The 21,196-nt window shown below is 42.6% G+C and overlaps 1 protein-coding gene across 11 annotated transcripts in view; it reads right to left on the bottom strand.

Moving 5' to 3' along the window:
- The window catches only part of CLASP1 (cytoplasmic linker associated protein 1), a 184,605-nt gene that overhangs the window by 111,541 nt on the left and 51,868 nt on the right, over positions 1-21,196 (bottom strand). For all 11 annotated transcript variants that reach the window (XM_087733992.1, XM_087733990.1, XM_087733991.1 and 8 more), the window contains 2 exons: positions 18,660-18,757; positions 17,343-17,410 (listed from right to left, as the gene is read on the bottom strand). In XM_087733992.1, coding sequence (XP_087590118.1) covers positions 17,343-17,410; positions 18,660-18,757 — 166 coding nt within the window. The remainder of the gene's footprint in view (positions 1-17,342; positions 17,411-18,659; positions 18,758-21,196) is intronic.

Genomic DNA, 21,196 nt, shown 5'->3' on the forward strand with positions numbered 1-21,196 from the left:
GCACTTCATGTCTCATGCATTGTAAGACATCCAGACGCACCTAAGATTTACATTCCAGAGCAGGAACAGAAGAGAACGACATATGTGAAAGTATTAAAATATTTTATTTAAAACACATTTCATTACAGATACAGGAGCATGCCTTGTGTCAGAGGTACAAACATTACAAGGATGCACCAAGACTAAAATGGCTTGGGTCTGCTTTCTAGTATTAATATTTAAAAGTTCAAACAAAAGATCTTTTGGAATATGACTGCTCCTTTTACACATATCAGAAAGGAGTACCTGAGTTGGGGAGAATTAAAAAACCAGGAGCAAGTTGTTCAAAATTAAATATGTTTTACAGAGCAAAATCTAACGAGGAAAGTGATGGTCCTTCTACAGCATTCATTTCACAATAGCCTCTCACTTGGATGGGCAAAGCTATACAATTGTATTATACACAAGTATATATATATTTGATGGTTTTGTATTTATTATTTGTACTACTTGGTGTAGCAACATCAAGAATCTAGGTGATACAAAGACCTTCCTTCTGCTGGCTGAAGCCAATCAAATTCAAATTACGACAACTAGTCGTTTCATTTCTGAATCTTCGATTTCTGGGCTTATTCATCTGAGTTTTCAGGGTGACCCACAGCCCTGCAAGTACATCTGTCTCAAAGCACATGCAATTTCAACCAGTTGTAAAAACTATTTGAGAGCAGAGACTCACTGTTTCCATTTACTCATTCACCAAGGAAAAGGAGCTTGACAAGCAAGTAATTTATTTTTAAATTATAATACTGCTAAGGAGCAACAGTCAGACTCCAAGACTGTTACACATTTACTTTACATTTTCACAAATCAGAAGGAGTGACCATGTCAGTGTTATGCTACATGTAACTAAGTGTTAATACTCGCTTTGACAGTCAGGATTACTATCTGTTGGCACGCTAAAAAAACGCTCACAAACTGCATGACTCAAACACTATCAGGTATGGAACTGGTAATAGCACAGAGAAGGTGTGAAAGTGGAGGCAGAGATGAGTACCAAATTAGCAAGTTTTTATTATTAGCAGCTGTTTCCAGGCATTGCTTAGACTATCTGAAAAAGCAGTATGAAGAACTAACATTAAAAAAATTAGCATGAACAATTGACTATAGTCCATAAAGATGGGAACTGAAGGAAAATGGGGAAGTGTATCAGTAGTAGCGTATCAGAAAATGTTAGCAGACTGGGTTGCTGAAGAAAAAGCCACATAAATCTTTCTCCACCCAATTCAGTAATTTTTAGCGTGCGATACAGGCTGCCGGTACCTTGCTGTTTAGCCACAAACAACAGGGAGCACTCATAGGGCACTGCCGTCTGTCAGTGGCTGTTACTGAAAACCAAACACAGGGCAAGCTAGCAGTTAGCAGCACCCTGTTTCCAGGAGCAGCCAAAACCTCAGAAGAAATAGGAATAAAATTTGTGGGAAAATAATGTCTTATCAAATCGTTAAACCCCAATTCTATGCTCACTGTGTAGATAAACCTTCAGCATTTCTGGAGAAGGTAAGCACCAGTTACAGCTTAAGGGGTCTGCGGGACCGCTTTGCTCCTTTTGCAAGGATGAGCACTGAAGTCCTGTATACTTGCAGGTACCCCAGAAGTTTTCTGTCTAGAGATAATTATTCTTCATATGTGGCCAACTGCTTTGCCAGCTATCAGTCTATTCAGAGAGAAAAGGTTTTGGGGGCTCCCTGAACATGAGAGCAGGATCAGCTTGGTTCACCTGAGGCTCACAAGTCAACCACTTAGGTTACTTGAGCCACCTGAATCACTCACCTCTATTACAGAGCACCTACTTTATTTCCAAGTAGCAATAATTATTTTGTCCAGACTGAAACTGAATGGCTCAGTTATACAATGGCTATTTACTATTTGTACTGCTGTGGCAGCCTGAAGCCATCAGTGACCAGCAGCATCCTGGTTCACTCAATGTTGTGCACAGCCCACCAGTTCCTTAGATAGTGCTGAATACTGAATCTGTGCTTAGAAGCCACAAGCCAGCCAGGGAAGCAAGCTTTGAACCCTTAGCCTGCATACTAACTAGCACCCAGGGGCTTTCAGTACAGCTAAGCTAACTCAATTGAGCTAAAAAGACGAAACCACACTCACGCTACCCCTCTGGTGAGGGTCCCTTCTTGGCATTATTTAGTTTGAAGGAAAGGGTCTGAAGGGATGAGAAGACCTTTGCCTCCTAGCACTATGGAAAGAGGAATCCTTAAGTCTCTTATGGAAGTAAGGCATGTCCTACATTTGAACTTCTCCATGCATGTCCTGTTCTCGTTTAGGCTCCACACCTAACAAGAATGGCTCCTTAGTAAGTGATTGAAAGGTCAACAACCACCTTGCTAGAATGGAAAAAAAAAAAAAAAAAAAAAAAAACAACCCATAAATGAATCCCACCACAAACTAAAAAAGGGGACAAAAACTAAGGAATGTCAACTTTCTAAATGCAAATTTTGAACTAAAAGCAATGACAAGAAAGCAGCCTCAAGCCTGTCCAAGTCTCACTCCTGCAAGCACACCACCATGCTGGCAAATCATCTGGTTCTCTTTAGCAACCATCTGTGCTTGCCTTCACTTAAAGAAGAATTAGCAAACAGAGGAATTGGCACACGTGAAGCACAGCACGTATCTATATTTAGATTCGCTTTCAGCTTCGCTCCGGAGACAAAGCAAGTAAGATCATGTGTTTTAACTGGGAAACGTGAATTTCAATGCCACTTTTACATACTGGCATTCGTAAGAAGTCAGTGCTCCGATTAGCCTCATTTTGAGCCATTTGCCTTGCCTTCCTTCCCATGCAAAGCTTCATGGGTCCCTACTATTGCACTTTACAGCCTGGAGACTGAATTGATGATGGCTTCACTGAAAAGCAGAACAGAGGACATGGGCCAGAGAACTTCCACTCCCTCTTTGGTTTATAGTAGTTTTGTGTTTAGTTTTTCAACATTAGAACCAGGATCCTACTAATTCCTGCTAGCAGCTGGAAACCCCCATCCCACATAAAAAACCACTGATAATTACTGCCTGCAACATGCTTGAGTTTGTTGGAGAGCAGAGTGGTGGTGGCGGTGGTGGTTCTTAGTCACCTAGATCATATTTAAACCAGGCTTACTTAGCTTCCTTTTGCAAACATAAGGGAAGAGGGTCAAAAACTTTACTTTGTCACAGAGACAAAAAAAAAAAAATCATTCAAACATGAGTTGAGAAACATTTATTTTTTTTCTACATGAGAAACTGGAACACAGAGCTCAGCCAGCAAAATAAAGCTTACCATTACAAGTAAAGGTTCAGAAGACTGCTAAAAAGAATATTTTTAAGAACAGCATGAAGATTAAATAGAACAAAATATAGTCTCATCTACTAACTTGTAGCAAGCTGCTCCCTAGGTAAATAATTAGAATATATCCATATTTAAATATCAAGCTTTAAGTTCTTAATATTAAAATCAAAATAATCTGCATCTTAATTCTTCACTAAATTTTCCCAATGTGCGACTTGACGATCACATTGATGACAGACCAATAAAACTAGAATAAAGTATTCTCATCAACTCCAGTATAATACCAAAACAGCAGAGAATGTACATTAAATGATACACATTGCCATTTATAGAGGTGCCTCTGTTGTGGCTTGCAGGCGTTTCATGCCGACATCAGGTTGTGTTGTTAGCAGAGGTCACATTTACTTCTGCCTTTAGCACTGTTACCACTCTTGATAAACTGAAGTATTCAGTAACAGGCAAACATGCCACCTCAGATGACACTGCAATCTTTGTCTTTAGCTTACTAACATGCACAGCTATAAAAGTACTGAGTTAAAAAAAAAAAAAACACATTTGATGAATTTGGAGACCTTGGATAACTACTGCTTCCTATTGAAGGAAAAATAAAATCATAGAATAATTTAGGCTGGAAGGGTCCTCTGGAGGTCAAGTGATCCCACCTCCTTTCTAAAGCAGGGCTGATAAAGTTGTATCAGGTTGCTCAGGGCCTCATCCAGCCAAACTTTAAAAGTCTCCATGGATGAAGATCCTCTGGGCAACCTGTTCCAGTGTTTCGCTCACCGCTCTCAAAGTGAAAAAACTATCGTCTCTTGGACAAAATGAGCATAGGGCTGACCCCTCAGTCCCTGTAGTACATGAACTACTGGAACTTACATAAAACCAACTGAAAATCTCTTGCTAGAAAGAGTCTTATTTCCAATTGGGAGTTTTTTTGAAATTAGTGGTCTATGCATTATAGGTACAGAAAAGTCAAGATCCTAGCTCAAAAATTAAAAGATAAGCTGCTCATCACAGTCTTTTACTGCCGTTTGCACTGTGTGTTGTTTTACAGAAATCATTTCCATGCTGTAAGGGAGCAGAGACCACCTGCTTTCAAAAATGGCTGGTAGGGTCATTACCGGCCAAGGCTGAAGAGCACTATCAAACATTGCTCAGGTATATTCTCACTTTAAACTGGCAGCACACAGCATTTTCTAGGGCACATAAAAGGTGCTGGTTCAGACGGCTCTGTGATCCAGCCTTCCCGGAGGAAGCTGGCGGAAAGGGCCGAGCCCTTTCCTCACGCACACACTGGGGGCCCAGAAGGGAGCATCCCACTGCGGCTGATGGAGCACCCGGCCTGGTTTATACAAGTGACATTGTTCCCCATGGTTGTCAAGCAATCACCTCTCCCCACTGAGAGTTTCAAACAAAATACTACTTTTTTTATCCTATTTTTAATGCTGACTAGCTAGATAAAATAAAGGCTTCACATTTATCTTAAACTACTCCACGGGACCTTCCATAGCTGCCCTGGTTTCAGCTGGGATAGTTCATTTTCATCTTAGTAGCTGGTATAGTACTGTGTTTTGGATTTAGGATGAGAATAATGTTGATAACACACTGATGGTTTAGTTGTTGCTAAGTAGTGCTTACACCAGTCAAGGACTTCTCAGCTTCCCATGCTCTGCCCAGTGCACAAGGAGCTGGGAGGGGGCACAGCCAGGACCGCTGACCCCGACTGGCCAAAGGGCTATGCCATACCGTATGGCATCATGCCCAGTATATAAACTGGGGGAAGAAAGAAGGTGGGGGACCTTCAGAGCGATGGTGTTTGTCTTCCGAAGTAACCATCACACATGATGGAGCCCTGCTTTCCTGGGGATGGCTGAACACCTGCCTGCCGATGGGAAGTAGTGCATGAATTCCTTGTTTTGCTTGCACACACGGCTTTTGCTTTACCTATTAAACTGCCTTTACCTCAACCCACGAGTTTTCCAACTTTTACCCTTCCGATTCTCTCCCTCATCCCACCGGCGGGGCAGTGAGCGAGCAGCTGTGTGGTGCTTAGTTGCTGGCTGGGGTTAAACCACGACAATAGCCAACCTCTGTCACAAAACCCCCCAGAGCCCCAGTATCCTACCGCATCTCCCACACTCTCAGCCAACATGGTGCACAGAGCTGCTTATACCACACTGCTATAAACAAGAAATAGTTTGGATAAAAATAGGGACAAGACTGCTTTAGAGCCCATGATAATAAATAGGCTTCAGGGAGCAACAAGCAAGGAGCACAATGTGCATATGCAAGACCCTGCCCAGATTCCGGTCCTTGGAGAAAGCCCACTGTAGCAAGACAAGATCCAGCATATCATTTAAAAAAGAAAAAAAAAAAAAAGGACATCTGAAGAAAGCACTAGAGACAAGTATGAAGCTTCTTAGGGGGGAGGGGACAGAGAATAGATTTCAGTGAGCTGGTGCGTAAACATTTTGCCTGTGGAAGCTTGGGATCAGATCTTATTTAAATCTCCAGTGAAAAGGAGCGTGATTGTCTCTCCACATCACAGAAGCTCCGTGTGATTAGAAGTCTCTGCAGATTCAGCTCCTGCCCAGCACAGAGGTCAAACAGCAGGAGCGTCAATGGGAGTTGAAGTGCACTGGCAGAGCTGCAGCAGGAGAGAAGCGTGCCCAGCCCTGCCGCTCCAGGGCTGGCTCCAGGACTGCCCCTGCTCCCTCCTGCTCACAACCAAGAGCTGGGAGGGGGTTCAGGGGGAGAAATATAAATGATCAAGAACAAAAGTTAAACCCATTCTTCATAAAGCAGACCTAATTAGAAATGTCAGGTCTCATTATGAGCCAGAGCTGCATTAAATAGGAGTCCCATTACTCAGGAGAGATATATGTGGAAGACATGCATCATTTCTTAAAGATGTACGCATCTTTCCTGTACCCACACCACACCCAAAGGGAACAGTCTCATTACCTGGGGGTGGAGGCAACACCAATATAAGAACCAATGCCAACTGCATAAAGAAAACACTGGGAGAAGCAGTGCTAACACTGTTTCATACATAAAGCTTCTATTTCCCCTTTGCCTCTGAAAAATTAAGAGCAATCATGCCCAAAACACCCATACAAGGCTACTACAACAGTCAACCAGCAGTTTACAAGGGACCCTGTTCATTTCCCACTGAAACCATTAGAAAGAGTCCATTACCATCAAAGGGAGCCGATTTGGACTAAAAAAATAGTGTAAATTTATCTTTTCTACCTCTGCATAGAAGTGTTCAAAACACTCTATCAAACCACTATCCATCCTGGTCTCCAATGAAGTCCAAATATGTTTCATATTCATTAGACATTAGCATCTGCGGCCAATACCAGAAACTTCCATGTCAAGCATCTAAACGACTTTCGTGGTGCCCTGACAAGCTCTGAAGCAAGGCGGGCCAGGTCTGCCGCAGGAAAAGGAGCAGGTCTGGAAAGGTAGTTGCTATAGTTTTGCCATTCTTGAGGAAAGCAGTTCAGGTGACGCTGTACAGCGAATGTAGGTATTTCTCTCTTCCTCTGTAGTGCATTGTTTGTGCTAAAATTCACCTGGATTGACTCTGAAGGCCAACTGCAAAGAAGCAGCCATTAGCAGTTTTCCTCGTGAAGATTTGGCTGCAGTGAGCTCCCTGCAGGCTACTTGTAGGGTGTAAACCAAGCCAGGATTATTCAGGGCTGTCTGCAGTTTCAGGCTTCAGGGGAATAAACAAGAAAGAGACTCAAACTGCTTTGCACAATGCAACAAAAGGATTCCTTTGACAGAGCAGCAGGACAAAATTAATTCCTTCAGCAAGCAGAAGCAGCCCAGTCATTATACAGTATTTGCTGTCTTAATACTACAAAAATAGGACGCTTTTACTTATCATAGTTCGTTCTGTTCTATTTCACATCACTATATCAGAGCTACAAACAAAATACTTCAGCCAAACATAATGAAGGAGGAGGGCAACGCAATGCCAGACCAGGACCAAGCCTGGCCAAATGCAGGACAATGCATTAACTGTACTTCCCATTGGAGTAACAAATCAGCACTTGTCCACTTCTGCGTTTAGAAAAAAGGTCCTCTTCATGCCCCCGACTCACATGGCTGTAACTGCAGTTATTGTTCTACCACTGCATGTTAAAACTGAATATACCAGCTGTATTAGTATGTCTTTCTCAGAAATGGACTTGGTAGCCTAATCTCATCCAGCCTGAGGTCAATGATTTGAATATGAAGAGTGACTAGATAGGAGAAGACCTTCACACCTGCAAGCATTTGCTCTTAGGTTCTTTAGAAATCAACCAGGTGCTTTTCAGTCTAGACACTTGAATAAAATCCCACGGTTATGGAAGCTGCAGCTACTGTGGTTACACTATACATACACTGTTATGCAAGGGCTGGGATGCTCTTTGTCACCAGCAGGAGAAACACGCATGTCTTATGTACTCGTATGGCCCCTAAAAGCCTGTCCTGTAGCTCACTGGTTACCTTAGGGTGACTGCTGTCCTCAGAAGTTGCTAATTACAGCAGCTAAACTCAGTTCACTTGTTACAAGCTCATCCTGAAAACAAATCTCATCAAATAAATTAGAGCAGCAGCACAGGAATTCATCAAAGTGCTGCACAAGAGGTGCACGAAATTTCATCTCTCCCCCAAGCAGTCTTTGGCCATTGCTGAGGCTGCTGATTAAGGACAGTAATTTAATTCTAACTGGGACAGTAATTCTATATAAAAACAGCCCAGAGCATTTGCTTATAAGAAGTATCAGGAGACTACTCTCAAGAACCCAGCACCCAGCCAACATACAAAAAGGGTAGAGACTCCCACCCCTCCACCATTTTTTGTGGAGACTGAACTATTTGTGAGCCTCAGACAAAGTTTCCCATGTCAAGAACACTTTTGTAATTCTTTCCATAGCAGCAGAAAGCATGTGATACCTTCACTTGTGCTCACTGAAGTACTTCACTGTGCTTCCCCAACAAGTGTTGAAGCCAGAGTGTGTGTAATAACATGAACAAACACAACCCAAATAAGCTTCACAAACCTGCAGCATATACAACTACGGGATGCTTTTTATTCACACCAGGTTGCCCTTAGCATGCCAGCCTTCCTTTAGGATATTTGAGTAATTTGTACTCCCATCTCTCAGAGAATTCTTGAGAATTAAAAGGCTGACTTAAAATCACTGCTACATTCACAATGATCAATGTGTGTGTGTGCATGCATGTGTATGAACCATCCTGTTGATAAATTTGCCCCTGGAAGATGCTGTGTACAATAAATGACAAAGCTAATAGATCAAAAACATGAGATTTAGAGTTAGTCCTTTCATGTGAAAATGTCACTGGAGTTAATATTGCTCCAGCCTAGACCCCTGAACTCTTTCTGACAAAAGATCTACAAAGGAGAGCCAGCTGGGCAAAGCAGCACAGAAGATACCAGAAAACTGATCCAGAGATTTTAAATACAATGATCACTGCAGATTTGAGGCTTTGTTTTACAGATGAAACCAACCTGACTCCAAAAGACATGAAAGAAATTGAAGGAAAAGACCACAGCAGAGAAAACAGCAACACTATTAAGCATTACTGAAACATCATTGCCTCTGCAGCTTCACCAGATGTTACTGCAGTTTCCATGCGAAGAGTGTAGGACCTTTTCTAATTCATTCTAATTCTTGTTACGGATACTGGACTGTAGATTCATCCTTGCAACATGTTCCAAGTTTCATGTGTTCTCTAAGACAACCGCCGAGGTCCCTCAGAACCACATTGTACTTTTACCAAAGGGGAAGAAAACAGACCCTGCATAAAGCAGCTCATCTCCATTTGTGCACGATATTCATGCATTTAACCTCCATCAGTGGTAATGGAACTGTGCATGTTAATCTTTTGCTCATGAGGTCCACCCTAAACAGTATCTTCTCATCATTTAGCTGCCCACTTCTTTAGCCTACATTTTATGCACATCTGTTGGAAATATCATGAAATGTAGTGGTAGAGTGGTTCTGCTTAGTTACACCAAAGCTTTGCCAAAAGAGCATTTCTGTGTTCATATAAAAACATCAGGGGTTAGGGAAGTGATGATACACACACAACCAAAGTAACTCTGGTCTACTGCTTCTTGGCAAGGGAATCCTAGGGTCAAGGTACTTTGGATTCAATCCACAACAGCACTAACACAATAGCACTAGCAACTAACAAACTTATTTTTCTTCTGACATTTGCTGCTACCACAGTTCAGACAACCAATGGTGACCTGGAGGTCAGACATTTCCCAACAGATAAGACCAGCTGGACTATGGCCCCAGGCTCTTCATTCCACCAGCTGATCTTTCAAAGCTGAGAAGTTCCCAGCATGATGAAATCATCAAGCTTCATTAACAACAACAAATATGTGCTTGTTTTCTCTAATAAGCAGTTTGGTACATTAATTATTCAATACAATTCCAACTTCGGAAAAATAATAGATGATTCTCAACTCCTCTTTTGACCTGGACAGGAGGAGGGAGAGTGAAAAGGTGTCTCAGCTGTAGATGGTGACACTGTCCAGTGACAGGTGTTGTAGTTCACGATGAGAAGGAGAACCAGCCTAGACAGATTTTGGTGTTTTGTTCCTGGATCTGGGAGGCATTTACTGACTGTTCACAAGTAACACCACACACATGCATCCCCCGCCTCCCCTGAACATCCATGTAATAATTGCCTTGGAAGAGCATTGTGAAACCATAATATTCCAAAAAGATCCAAGCCCCTAAAATGAAGAACTGCCCACAAAAATGGCACATACTGTCACATGTAGTATCAATTCCAGAGCATTTAATTTGCCCAGATGATTTCCACCTTCTAATCCATTACAAAAAGAGCTGCCAATTAACTCGCACCTTGAGACAGTAAATATCAATACAAACCCAAGGTCTATACAACTCAGATACCGACAATCTGAGACTTCCTAAATTTAGTCGACTACATCCACAGTGTAATAAGGATTTCAACAGGACAACAGGTACATGAATGAAGAGGGGGAAGAAAACAGGAAAAAAAAAATGCAGTTTTTACAAAGATGGCTAACAGAAATCATTTCCTCTGAAAGCCAAGATGAAAGGCGCAGGCTTCTGATGTACCAAAAATAAATGCAGTGCATGCTTCCATGCTGTAAATTAATTCTTCACAGGTGAATAGATACAGAGCTCCTCTGCCTTTCCATTTCACCTAGTCCCCTCCAGCCTCTCTGACTTCCACAGATATCCTTTCTGTTACAGAAATGCAGTTGAAAACACAAAAATGCAGAAAAGCCAGTGATGTCTCCGTTTGGCACATTCTCACAACTGTGATTCAATGTTAATTCAAAACTTATAACTAATCTAAATAATCTTCCCAGCTGATGCTGCCAAAAGAAACAGTTAGGAAATTAAAGCCTCAGTGATCACTCAAACACATCACAGACCACGAAGGGTATCTGAAAATACCTGTCCTTCACCTCTTGCAGCCTGTTCTGTTCCCTTATATATACACATCCTCTTCCTTCACCCTGTCAAACAGATCATTCATCATATTTTCTAGAAGCTTAAACTGAGCTTGATGCCACCAGGCTACAGATGTTTACAAGCTATTTTTTTAAAGTTCCACTTTTACTGCAAGATTGCTTCAGCCGCTTCACACCATTAAAAAGAAATTTAACAGGCAAATACCTAGACGCTAACAAATAAACCCGTCCATCCCTCTGGCACGTTCATTAGCACCTACCTTTCCCCGTAGTCATTTATCTGCAGTGCTGGTGAGATGCTGGGGAAGAGCACTGTGCTCTGGGAGCAGCCCTACAGTACATGTCTCTCAGCAACTTCACCACCAGCAAACTCTCCACCCTCCTAAACACTTCGCTGTGTGCCCTCGCAGGCGATTGCCACCTCTCCTCCAAAATAAAAGCCTGCTCAGCATTCAGCTGAGCACCATGTGTCCTCCTATGCCGGCTTGCTCGCATCCCTCCCTTCTGAATTGGAGAGTTTAAAATCCAGGCGGTAGTAATATGCTTATTTACAAAGTTGTGTAATAGAAAGGGAGCAGAGCTCGTCTTGTCCGTTTATGCCTTCCACAAGGATGCACTATCAATTAACATTCAAATACCACTCAGACATTACTGCTCCCTCAGCCCCCATGCACATCCTTGCTTTTTTTATGCCACAGGAATGCTGAGTCAACAAAATTAATTTTCTATTTCAACTTGGAAACAGTATTGATAGAGAACAAGCCACAAAGAAAATGAAATTGCACAAAGGGGGTATGAATGCAGAAAAGCACAGTGCAGCGTTTGTTGGTTCAAAACCTCTCTGTGTTATCTGACAGTCGCCCCTCCTTCCAGTCTGTAATTCTGCTGCTTGGATGTCTGTTGACAAACAAACAATATCCCACCCACAGACGCGTGGCAATGCTTGCCAAATGTGGGTGATTTTTCCTCCTTATAATAAATATCAAAATAGCATTTCAGTGACTCTATTACCAGCAAAACACAGCAATCTAGAATAGTTCTAGTTTCCATCTAACTGCCTCCAAGTTGTCAACTTCATCATAAACAGAATTCATTCAACGAATAGCATATTTACCTTAAGCAATATCTCAAATTCAGAAGCAGTTCTACTCAAGAGTAACATTGTTCCTTCTTCATAGCCTTCCAGTAACTGGAATTATCACATCTGCTATTTTGGCATTGTTTTAATGAACCTGCTTAGTCTTAGAACGCTAACTCACACCGGCAACTACTAAAACTGCATCCTTCCCTCACCTTACTCTGTGCAAGTATCTGTGGGGGGAGATCTCAGCTCCAGACTTCTGGCTTTAAGATCTCCTGCTTTGATCTTGCAGCCCAAGACCACTGCCACCTCCCACTATCCCTAAATCTTGCTCTCCCAAGCAAAGTCAAAATTCAGCGCAGACAAGAAGGTTCAATCCCCTCCCTACCCACAGGTACCATACTGGCCACCAGTACCATACACACCGCCGCAGCGCCCCTGCACGCACCAACGTAGAAGCGTCTCCCAAAAATTGCGTGACTTATGTAAAAAAAGGAGGGTTTACATCAAAGAACATCATAATATGATATTGCAATGATCAAGAGCATAAAAAACGCACTGAAACATTTTGGTTACTAATAGCTTTGGTTTGGGTCATCATTTCCTATCAGCCTGTATCTCTCATTAGATCACTTATTTCATCCTTAGTCTGTCCGGAAACTTGATTATAAAGTCTTCTGGAGTCCAGGTCTGATCCAAAGTCAATTCAAATCCATGGCAAAACTGTACACTTTATGTTCAGGTCCTTCCAGACGTAATACCAAGGAAACCGGTGCAGCATGAATTTCTTGGAGTCTCTGTTTATGTGCAATAGCCTCTCTCTCTGTATCACATCCAACTAAAGATCATCACACAATGCCACACGAAGACAGCAGCTGACTAGCTGGCAATTATTGGCTCTTTCATGCTGAAAATGTATTTGTCCCAGGGGAATAAGGCATCTGCATAATTAGCAAAAGCAGTTACACAAAAAATAATTAGCTTGCTGAAAGCATGCAGGGGGAAAAACTATAATTTTTGCTTCAAGAGGCTGACTAATTATATGCCAAATAACAAAACAGAGATGTGCTGAGAATCATCGAGAAATCCAACGTGGATTTTAACTTCATGTTCTAGCTATAAGGGCTGCTGGTAGCCTAGCAACAAGCAGCATACTTCAGCATGCCAAAACCTCCCTCTGACTTAATGAAACACCTCAGATTACTATGCAAACCTCCCCCACCCCTCTATGCATGATTCTTGTATTACTAAATGATAAAAACAAAGCCTAGCCAAAAAAATAATCAAGCAATTCAAGATAAAATCAAAGAAGCACTAATGGACCATGGTATAGAAAGATAAGTAAATCTGAAATGTATGAATCATTTTCATAGACTTAAAATTCACATTCTGATTAGAGTTGATTCATTAGATTTATTCATGGGATCAGAAAATGCCCTATTATTTTAACCACCTCTTCTAGTAGACTGAAGAGTTTTCTCTTTATTTGTGTTTTGGGAAACATTAGTTAAGGAATCTTTAACAGTTTACAGAATACTCGCTCATCTCCAAATTACTCCTGATATACAAAAAATGCTGCTGCAGTTGCTTTCTTTCATTTGCATCTTCAGTGACCTGCTCGAGGAAACTTATCCCAAACAGTAGTCTCAGAGCTGAGAGACCAGTTTTAGTCATCTTTGTTCTTTGACCATATTTCTCCATTTCAGAAGCCACAGTTGCTTTCCCACCCACCCAGTACCACCATGCTCTGCGATAAGTCAGGTTTGACAACCACTTTCAAGTCTTGTTGTAATTAGCACAACCCCAGTGCTCCTGGGCCAGGGCTCAGTCACGAATGACACTTTAGCCAACAGCTTGCTCTTGGTTACCCACCTGAGCTACCCACCAGAAAAGTGTTGATTCACCGTATTCACCCATGAGACCACATAAAAAAAAAAATTAGCTTTGATCTTTGCTACCAAGCTGGGAAGTCATGATATAGCTTCAGTTAACCTTTCCATTTCAGAGGCATGCGTTAACCCTAAACAGAAAGCCCCTCCGCAAGGGGCGAAGCCTGTTACTTTTCAGCCGGGTCCGTTCTGCAGCTGGTACGCACCCAACACGGGGAGCGGCTCAGGGCAGAAAACCCCACGCAAGGGAGCTGACGCTGCTCCTTCTGCACTGCCATTTTACGCTGACAAGGGCTTACAGACTGCAGTCTGCACAAACATTTGCCAGTCTGCCTCCCAAAACCTCTGGGACGCTCATGCAGCCTGTGTAGAGCTAGAAATAGTACGTGCTAGCTACAGAGGGGGACTAACATGAGCTTTTGAGACAAGGTACAACTGCACCATATTGCCCGAAGGCATCTGATCCAGGCCATATAACATGAAGGTTAAAGCATTACTGGTGTGTTCGCCTTGGTGCAGTTACAATCTAAAGGGCGTGGTATTAACGATAACAGATAGGGACCCTCATAATCAATACTGTATTCTGCCAGACTCAAAGGATTAACAGGCCTGAGACAGCTATTTCCTGAGAAAGGCAAATCTTTTGGACGTGCAATATTTATCATCATCTTCCCTGGTGACTCTGACAACCGCTGAAAGTGTCACCTTTGTTCAAAAGCTGCAGGAGGCGTCAGGGACACAAGAAACCCGGCAAACTTAGCTTGTCTTTAGGCCATAATAAACTTGTGACCATGGGTGAAGATAAGCCTCCTCCACTGGCTTACGCAATCTCAAAAAGATAAACTGAAAGTTGCACAGAGCTGCTAACACATTAGATATGGGGAGCATGTATACTGTATTTGTGCTGTGCTTGGAGAGCGAGGAAAAAGCAACAAGCCAGCCTACAGCACTATGGGAAACTGAACCCTCCCCTCAAACACACGCACAAAAGTGATATTAATATAACTAATGTTCTCATTATTAGCTTCACAAATGAGAACTATAAAATTAACTCATGAAACTACAGACTTGTGTTGTTGTTAGGGTAGATTAAAAGGTTCTGGCAGAGCCCTTGGGAGATCCTGTCCTTTCCACGCCTTGCTCCCTGACCCCTTAACACCCCTCCGCTCTCCCCAGCTCCCTTTCCCCCAGGCTACTTTTTGGTCTCAATGCCCACACAGGAGATTCAACAGAGGAGAAATGCTAACACACACACAGTTTATGGACTGCATCCAGCCACAGTGGGAGCAAGGACAGCAAGACATCAGCAGATCAGGTTCAGCATAATGAGGAAGACAGGAGTACTTGTGTCTGGAAGCACACGAAGCCTGTCAATGGAGTCAAGGACATGAGATAGGGTGTGTAAGGGCTCAGGCACTGCATTTGCAAGAAAGTTCAATCTTCAAATTCATCAGAACAGTGACAGAGGAAGGGGTATTAAAAGAAAAAATAATTCTCAATGAAGCCTAAAACTAGCAGATCTAATACACATAAATGCTTTACTTGCACTTATGATAAAAGAAAAAGTTCCTATGGAATCCTTCCCTGGCAATTTTAAAACAGATGGTTTGCTTTCTTGGAAAGAGATGGCACTGAGAATTGTCTGCCCAGAAGAGGACATCCCCATTGTCCCATCTTGCTTCTTTTGATGTTTTCCATGGTGTCAGCAGGCTTGAGTCACATCACAGCACTAGGATGTTCAGTCTAGAGACCAGAACCACCTCTCAAAAGCCAAGGATTAGCAAGTGATGTCTCTGGTACTGTTCTGGGATATGTAGATGCTGAAATGATTGCACTGCAAATAAATTAACCGTAGTTTCTTGCTCTTATATGAAGTTTATTCTTACATGTTTCTTGCCTATTTCATACTAAATACTCTTCTAATCAGTTGTGACTTCCTGATTTTCTACTAATATCACCTTCATTTGGATTAGAAAAACTCTCTGTAAACTTAGCTTAAATTTGGCTAGGGGCACATTAAGCTCCAAAATCTCCCCCGCCCCTGAATAAACCCAACAGAAATCCCACCCAGAGTCATCCTCCCATCACAGCATTTGTTTAAAAAGACCATGTAGCAATACATCTCACCACAAAGCACAAGTCTGCCTCATCGAACTCCAGACAACAGCAATCTACATAGTACAATGAGGCATCAAATTAACTTTTTCTTTTTTGAAAGCCCATTCTATTCCACTACTATCAAAACAAAAATTCTACCTTAGCCTAGCCAAGTAGAAAGCAGAGAAGCTGGATCAGCAGTAAGCTTGTTTGAGTTAGGATTTCAGAACAAACACCTGAAGGTTGTAAACCTTAAGATATTTGCTAAGGGATTAAATGTTTACTTCCCTCCCTTTTAAAAAAGTACAAGAACATTTGTTTCTGAACTGTACTTTTTTGCCACTGTAAGCCTCATCTACCTATACAGCCAATATTTTCCCACATTATGAAAAAACATAATTTTAACCCATTCCACCACAGAGGAACCTGCACTAGGTCTTCATCATTCCCAAACGTACAAGAGAATATCACATCACGTTTCTGAATAATCCAAAATATAATCTCAGAATTTTTAAGTAAATCAATTTTATTATTTCTTGCACGGATGAAGTTTACTGTGTTTTAAAATGGATATGGCAAGAAGAATGGTGCCTAGAAGTGAAAAAGATATTTTTTTCCAATTTAGAAGAGTAGAGACCCCTCTGCTCTCTTGGCTTCTGAGAGCATGGCGGGGAAGACTGGGGACATCACCTCTCCTGCTCTTGGCCTTGCGGAGGGTGTGAGCTGGATAGGAACCTGCAGCACTGAACCCATGTTCTTCATCTCTGCTCTACTCGGCTGTTGGCAGAAAGATTAATTCCCTCACCAAGAATTCTCTCAAAAATCTATTCCTAAAAAATGAGTGATACATACTACTTTCTAGCTCATAAGCTTATAGATAAGAAAAGCAGAGTAATAAACACTTGTTTCTAAAGTAAGCAAAATACTAGTCTCAGACAAGAAAGACAGAATTAAGGCTCTGACAAAGGTCTTTGACTATCAGTCATAAACATACAACGTACGCAAACTTAGGAACTGCAAAATACAATCCCTAGACAGTATAAGCTTTAAATGGAACACTACTACATTAATATGTACACTTCCTGTGCTATTTAGGGTATTAAACTGAAAAAGCTTCTTCTCAAATTACTATTTAATTTACCCTATGAACAATTTGAAGATGCACATGGACTTGAGAACAGAAGATGTATGTCCCTAACGAAACTCAAGAGGAAAAGGACGGCTCTAACAACACTTTCTGTTCTTGAAACTTATGCTTCATTCTCCTTCTGATACTACTAGGAAGACAGAGCAGATTAACTAAACATCAATTTTATTTGCTGCAAAAGCTATGTGTATATTTCTGAACAATCACCCATACTTATCTCCCCTAAGAGAATGTTTGCTCTGTGTCCATTTGAATGCCTCATCAATTGAAAATTGCTAAAAATACCAAAAAGAGAATACAAGTACTTCTACTCACCACCTGAACTCTGGATCATGTTTCCAGATTTTTGGACCTCATCGAATTTTGTAAAAATTACATTCAACCTGTTTGAAAGTTAAAGAAATACACAATGAACAGTTGAATTTAGCTTTTAGGAATCTTCTAATTTAAGATGTTATAGGACAAATTTTGCTTTACTCAGGTCATTGGGAGCACTGTCAAAAATGCCAGTGTGGAAGGAAGTTATTTTAAAATTTTTTAAGAAATCACAACATGGAACAGCTGATAAGAAAAACTGAGAAACAACTGATACTACAGAGGGGTAAGAAATATAATTGGAAATACTACATTACTGAAGATGTGACATCTCTAATTGTAGATGTATTTCCAGTTCATTACCACTTTGCCTATCTTAAGTATTTGCAGAAATACCACAAAACACACCCCTAAAAACAACTTTGCCCAACATTTATCTTTGGCCCTGACACTTCTTTCCCATTCATGTCACAGGCCTAGTAGAGCAGCAGATCCTTATCACATCTCATTATTCCTTCCCAGAGAGTTTATTACTTTAAGCCACATTGTGGCAGCAGATGTTCTCACTGGAGAGCAAGAGGCAACAGCACTGCCTCCTCCTGCGTGCACCCCACCTCCGAAACCTCTTCCCTCCTCCCTCTGTGCGCTGACACGCTGCCACCCACTCCATCCCCAGGTCTGACCGCGCTCCACCCGGCACACTGGAGGCTGCAGCAAGATGCAGAGCAGCTTTCTTATTGCACCTCAAGTGGCAGAAGCAGAGGGACAGACCTTTGGTTTTGGTGTGGGTTTTTTGTTTGGTTTTTTGGGGGTTGTTTTTTTTTTTGTTTGTTTGGTTTGTTGTTGGGTTTGTTGGTTTTTTTTTAATTAAACCTTGGAACTGATGATATTGACTGTGGTTTTTTTGTTTTAGGTTTTTTAGGGGTGGTTGGTTTTGGTTTTTTGTTTGTTCTGGGGTTTTTTGTTTGTTTGGGTTTTTTAATGACAGCCTTCTAAGTTGCATAAACACAGGCTACTATGAAGTGTCCTCCCTACACATGCAGAACATACAGGAAAAACACCACATTAAATCTTACATCATTTAACTACGCAGGTGTAATGATTTTACTGGTTTTCCAAAGATGCCGTGGCATACTTGGGCAAAAGAACAGGATCCACATGAAGTGAAACCTGAGTGTTTGTAGGACGAAAAAAAAAAAAACAAACCCTGATCCCAGGAAAAGGTTCAATCATGCAGCTCCTGAAGCCTTCTTAAGGAAGGAAGGGAATAAAAAGCAGCCCAAAAATAGTGAAGACATAAGGACATTTTCAACTTACCGAGACTGGGGTAATCCTTTTTTACTGAGATCAGCCCTTACGCGTTCACCAACATGCCTGTAAATTTCCACAAGGCTGTTTATTGCTGCATCTCGAACCTGAATGTCAGATATGAAAGAAATCAATCATCTTTATAATTTAAATAAATCAATCCCTGCCCTACCTTGGAAAAAGAAATTTGCATATTTCTCAGCAACTACAGTTGCCACTATACATGTTACCACAGAGCTCATGAAGGAGCTTCCATCCCTGCATCTCAGATATTAGCAGTATCAGCAGGTCTAATTTAATTGAAAAGGCAGGCAAGACACAAGATGAAAAGGTTTCCTACACAGGGACACACACAGGGAGCTCGGGAGCCTTTGCCAAACTCCACCCATTCTGTGCAACAGGTACATTTACTGGATCAAAAAAGCAAGGAGAAAGACACGAATAGACCTTATATTGCTAGTACATTATAAAACAAACTGATTTTTAATGCCATCTTACAAACTTATGTTTCTGTGTTTATAATAAAATATGGAGGGAGGAGTAATCAATCACCTGCGTCACCATGAATTTTGCATGTTTTCCAAACTGATTTGCAAGAAATTGCTGAGCACATCCTTCCCTCTACCCAACTGAAGAGCCACAAATCTGATTAAAGTGTCACCTTTCTGTACTGAACCCCCTCCCTCCATCAGACACAGCAGGCAGAGAAGGTAAACCGCCTGCTCTGCCTACAGAAATACCTACGGAGCCGTGCACTTCTGCTTCTCAGAAGGTGGCCTGGCAGCTACGGAAGCACCCCCACACATCAGGACTAGACACAGGATATTTTGTGGGCACAAGCTAGAATCGCCTATAGGTGGGAGTCAAAGGGCAGGGACACATGCCCTGCTTCCTAGCCAAAAAAACCCTAACACTTGACTCACGCTCACCTCACCCCACTCTCCTGCTCTGCAGGTCACCGCCAGTTTCCGAAGCGCTGCCTTCACTCATGCCAGCCCTTACTCAGCGGTCCTGCCTCTCTTCTCTCTGCCCATCAGCCCCGTATGCCAACAGGCAGGACTTCTGGGCACAGCTCAGGGGGACTCTGGTGTCCCCAGTTTCTGGGTACGCAGACCCTAACCCTGCCTCTGACAGCCAGGGAGGGGAGGTCGCCGCGCCTGCGTCTCTGCCCGCAGCGAGTCCACCTGCCCCGGGGCCCAGGCACCAGCCGCAGGGGCACAGCGGCCAGGGCATGCCGACAAGCTCGGCCATACTCCCAGCCTGCCGCCATGCCACCGCCAGCCGCAGCACGCGGTGCGGCTGACAGCAAAGGTCCTCATGGTGTGATCTGGAAGGATTGCCTTCATGTGTCAAATTAATCAGAGGTATGGTCGCAGGACTGGGTAAACCCCATATTGGGTAAGGCAGGGAGCTCCTACTATCATACTTGCTTTAATCTACCACACCAATAACAAAGCTTTAGTGCTCAATTTTATTTTTGAGAAAATAGCCAGAGTTTAAATACAGTTTTCATACCAGATGCTCACTGAGTTACACAAGCTCTTAAACTGCATTAGTTGAAAACAATAAAACCTAAAAAACACTTATTCTGAGAAGGGCAGTAACAAGACAGCTTCCATGTCCACAACAAAAGGGATAAACTCTGCACTTGACCTGGATCTGTGTTTCTCCATCATCTCTCACCAAGAGAGGGCAGCATTGACCGAGCACCAGGCAGAAGGGAGAAGGCACCGGCGGCCCAGAAGCAGACCCAGGGGAGCCCAGGACCAGCCCCAGCCCCAGGGCAGTCGCTGTTCAACCAGGAGCCGCTTCGACAGCAATTTTTGTCTGATCAGTTCGGGCACGGGCTTTCTGGGGATGAGACACCAGACCCAGGATAAGGGGCAAGAGATCAGCCGTAATTCCTGCTGCTGCTGGGGACGGGGTTAACGAGCTGTGCCAGGCACGTGGAAGAGGCAGTGCAGAGGGAAAACATGCCTCGGTCCCCTCACCAACTTTCCGATTCATTCAACAGCTCACCAATGGCAGGATCGAGGTGTCTGTGCAACAAGTCAAAGTCCTAAACCCAGTGTCCCCTCAAAGAGTAACAGCTTGCTCAGCCGTGGCTCAGAACTAGAGGACCCTGAACATTAAACTTCCTTCAAAACTTCTTGGGGTGAGAGGCTGATCCTCCTGCATTGGCACAACCAGCAAGGAGAGGCTGCTTCACACTCAGTCCTCCTCTTCAGCAAGGGGAAGCCCTTACAGCCATAGGAATATGGCCAACTCCAGAGCCAGCGTAAACCCATTCCCAGCTGGCCACCTCACGCTTCCTTCCAGCACAACGCTCCAGACCTGGATCCTGTGTATTCATCACCCATGCTAGGAGGGCAATGGGGATATTCAAAAACTGCTAATACCTATGATACATGACATTAGTTTGAACCCTGCTTCCTCATCCCTCCTCTTCTCACTAACCTCACATACTTACATCTGATTTCAGATTAGGTCCTGTCCAAGGCAGGACAAAAAGGATGTAGAAGTGAGAGATTTTCTTTTTCAACATG

The sequence above is a fragment of the Nipponia nippon genome, unplaced genomic scaffold (assembly GCF_047370975.1).
Source record: "Nipponia nippon isolate SJK-2023a ecotype South Korea unplaced genomic scaffold, ASM4737097v1 scaffold_5, whole genome shotgun sequence".
NCBI classification, from domain to species: Eukaryota; Metazoa; Chordata; class Aves; order Pelecaniformes; family Threskiornithidae; genus Nipponia; species Nipponia nippon.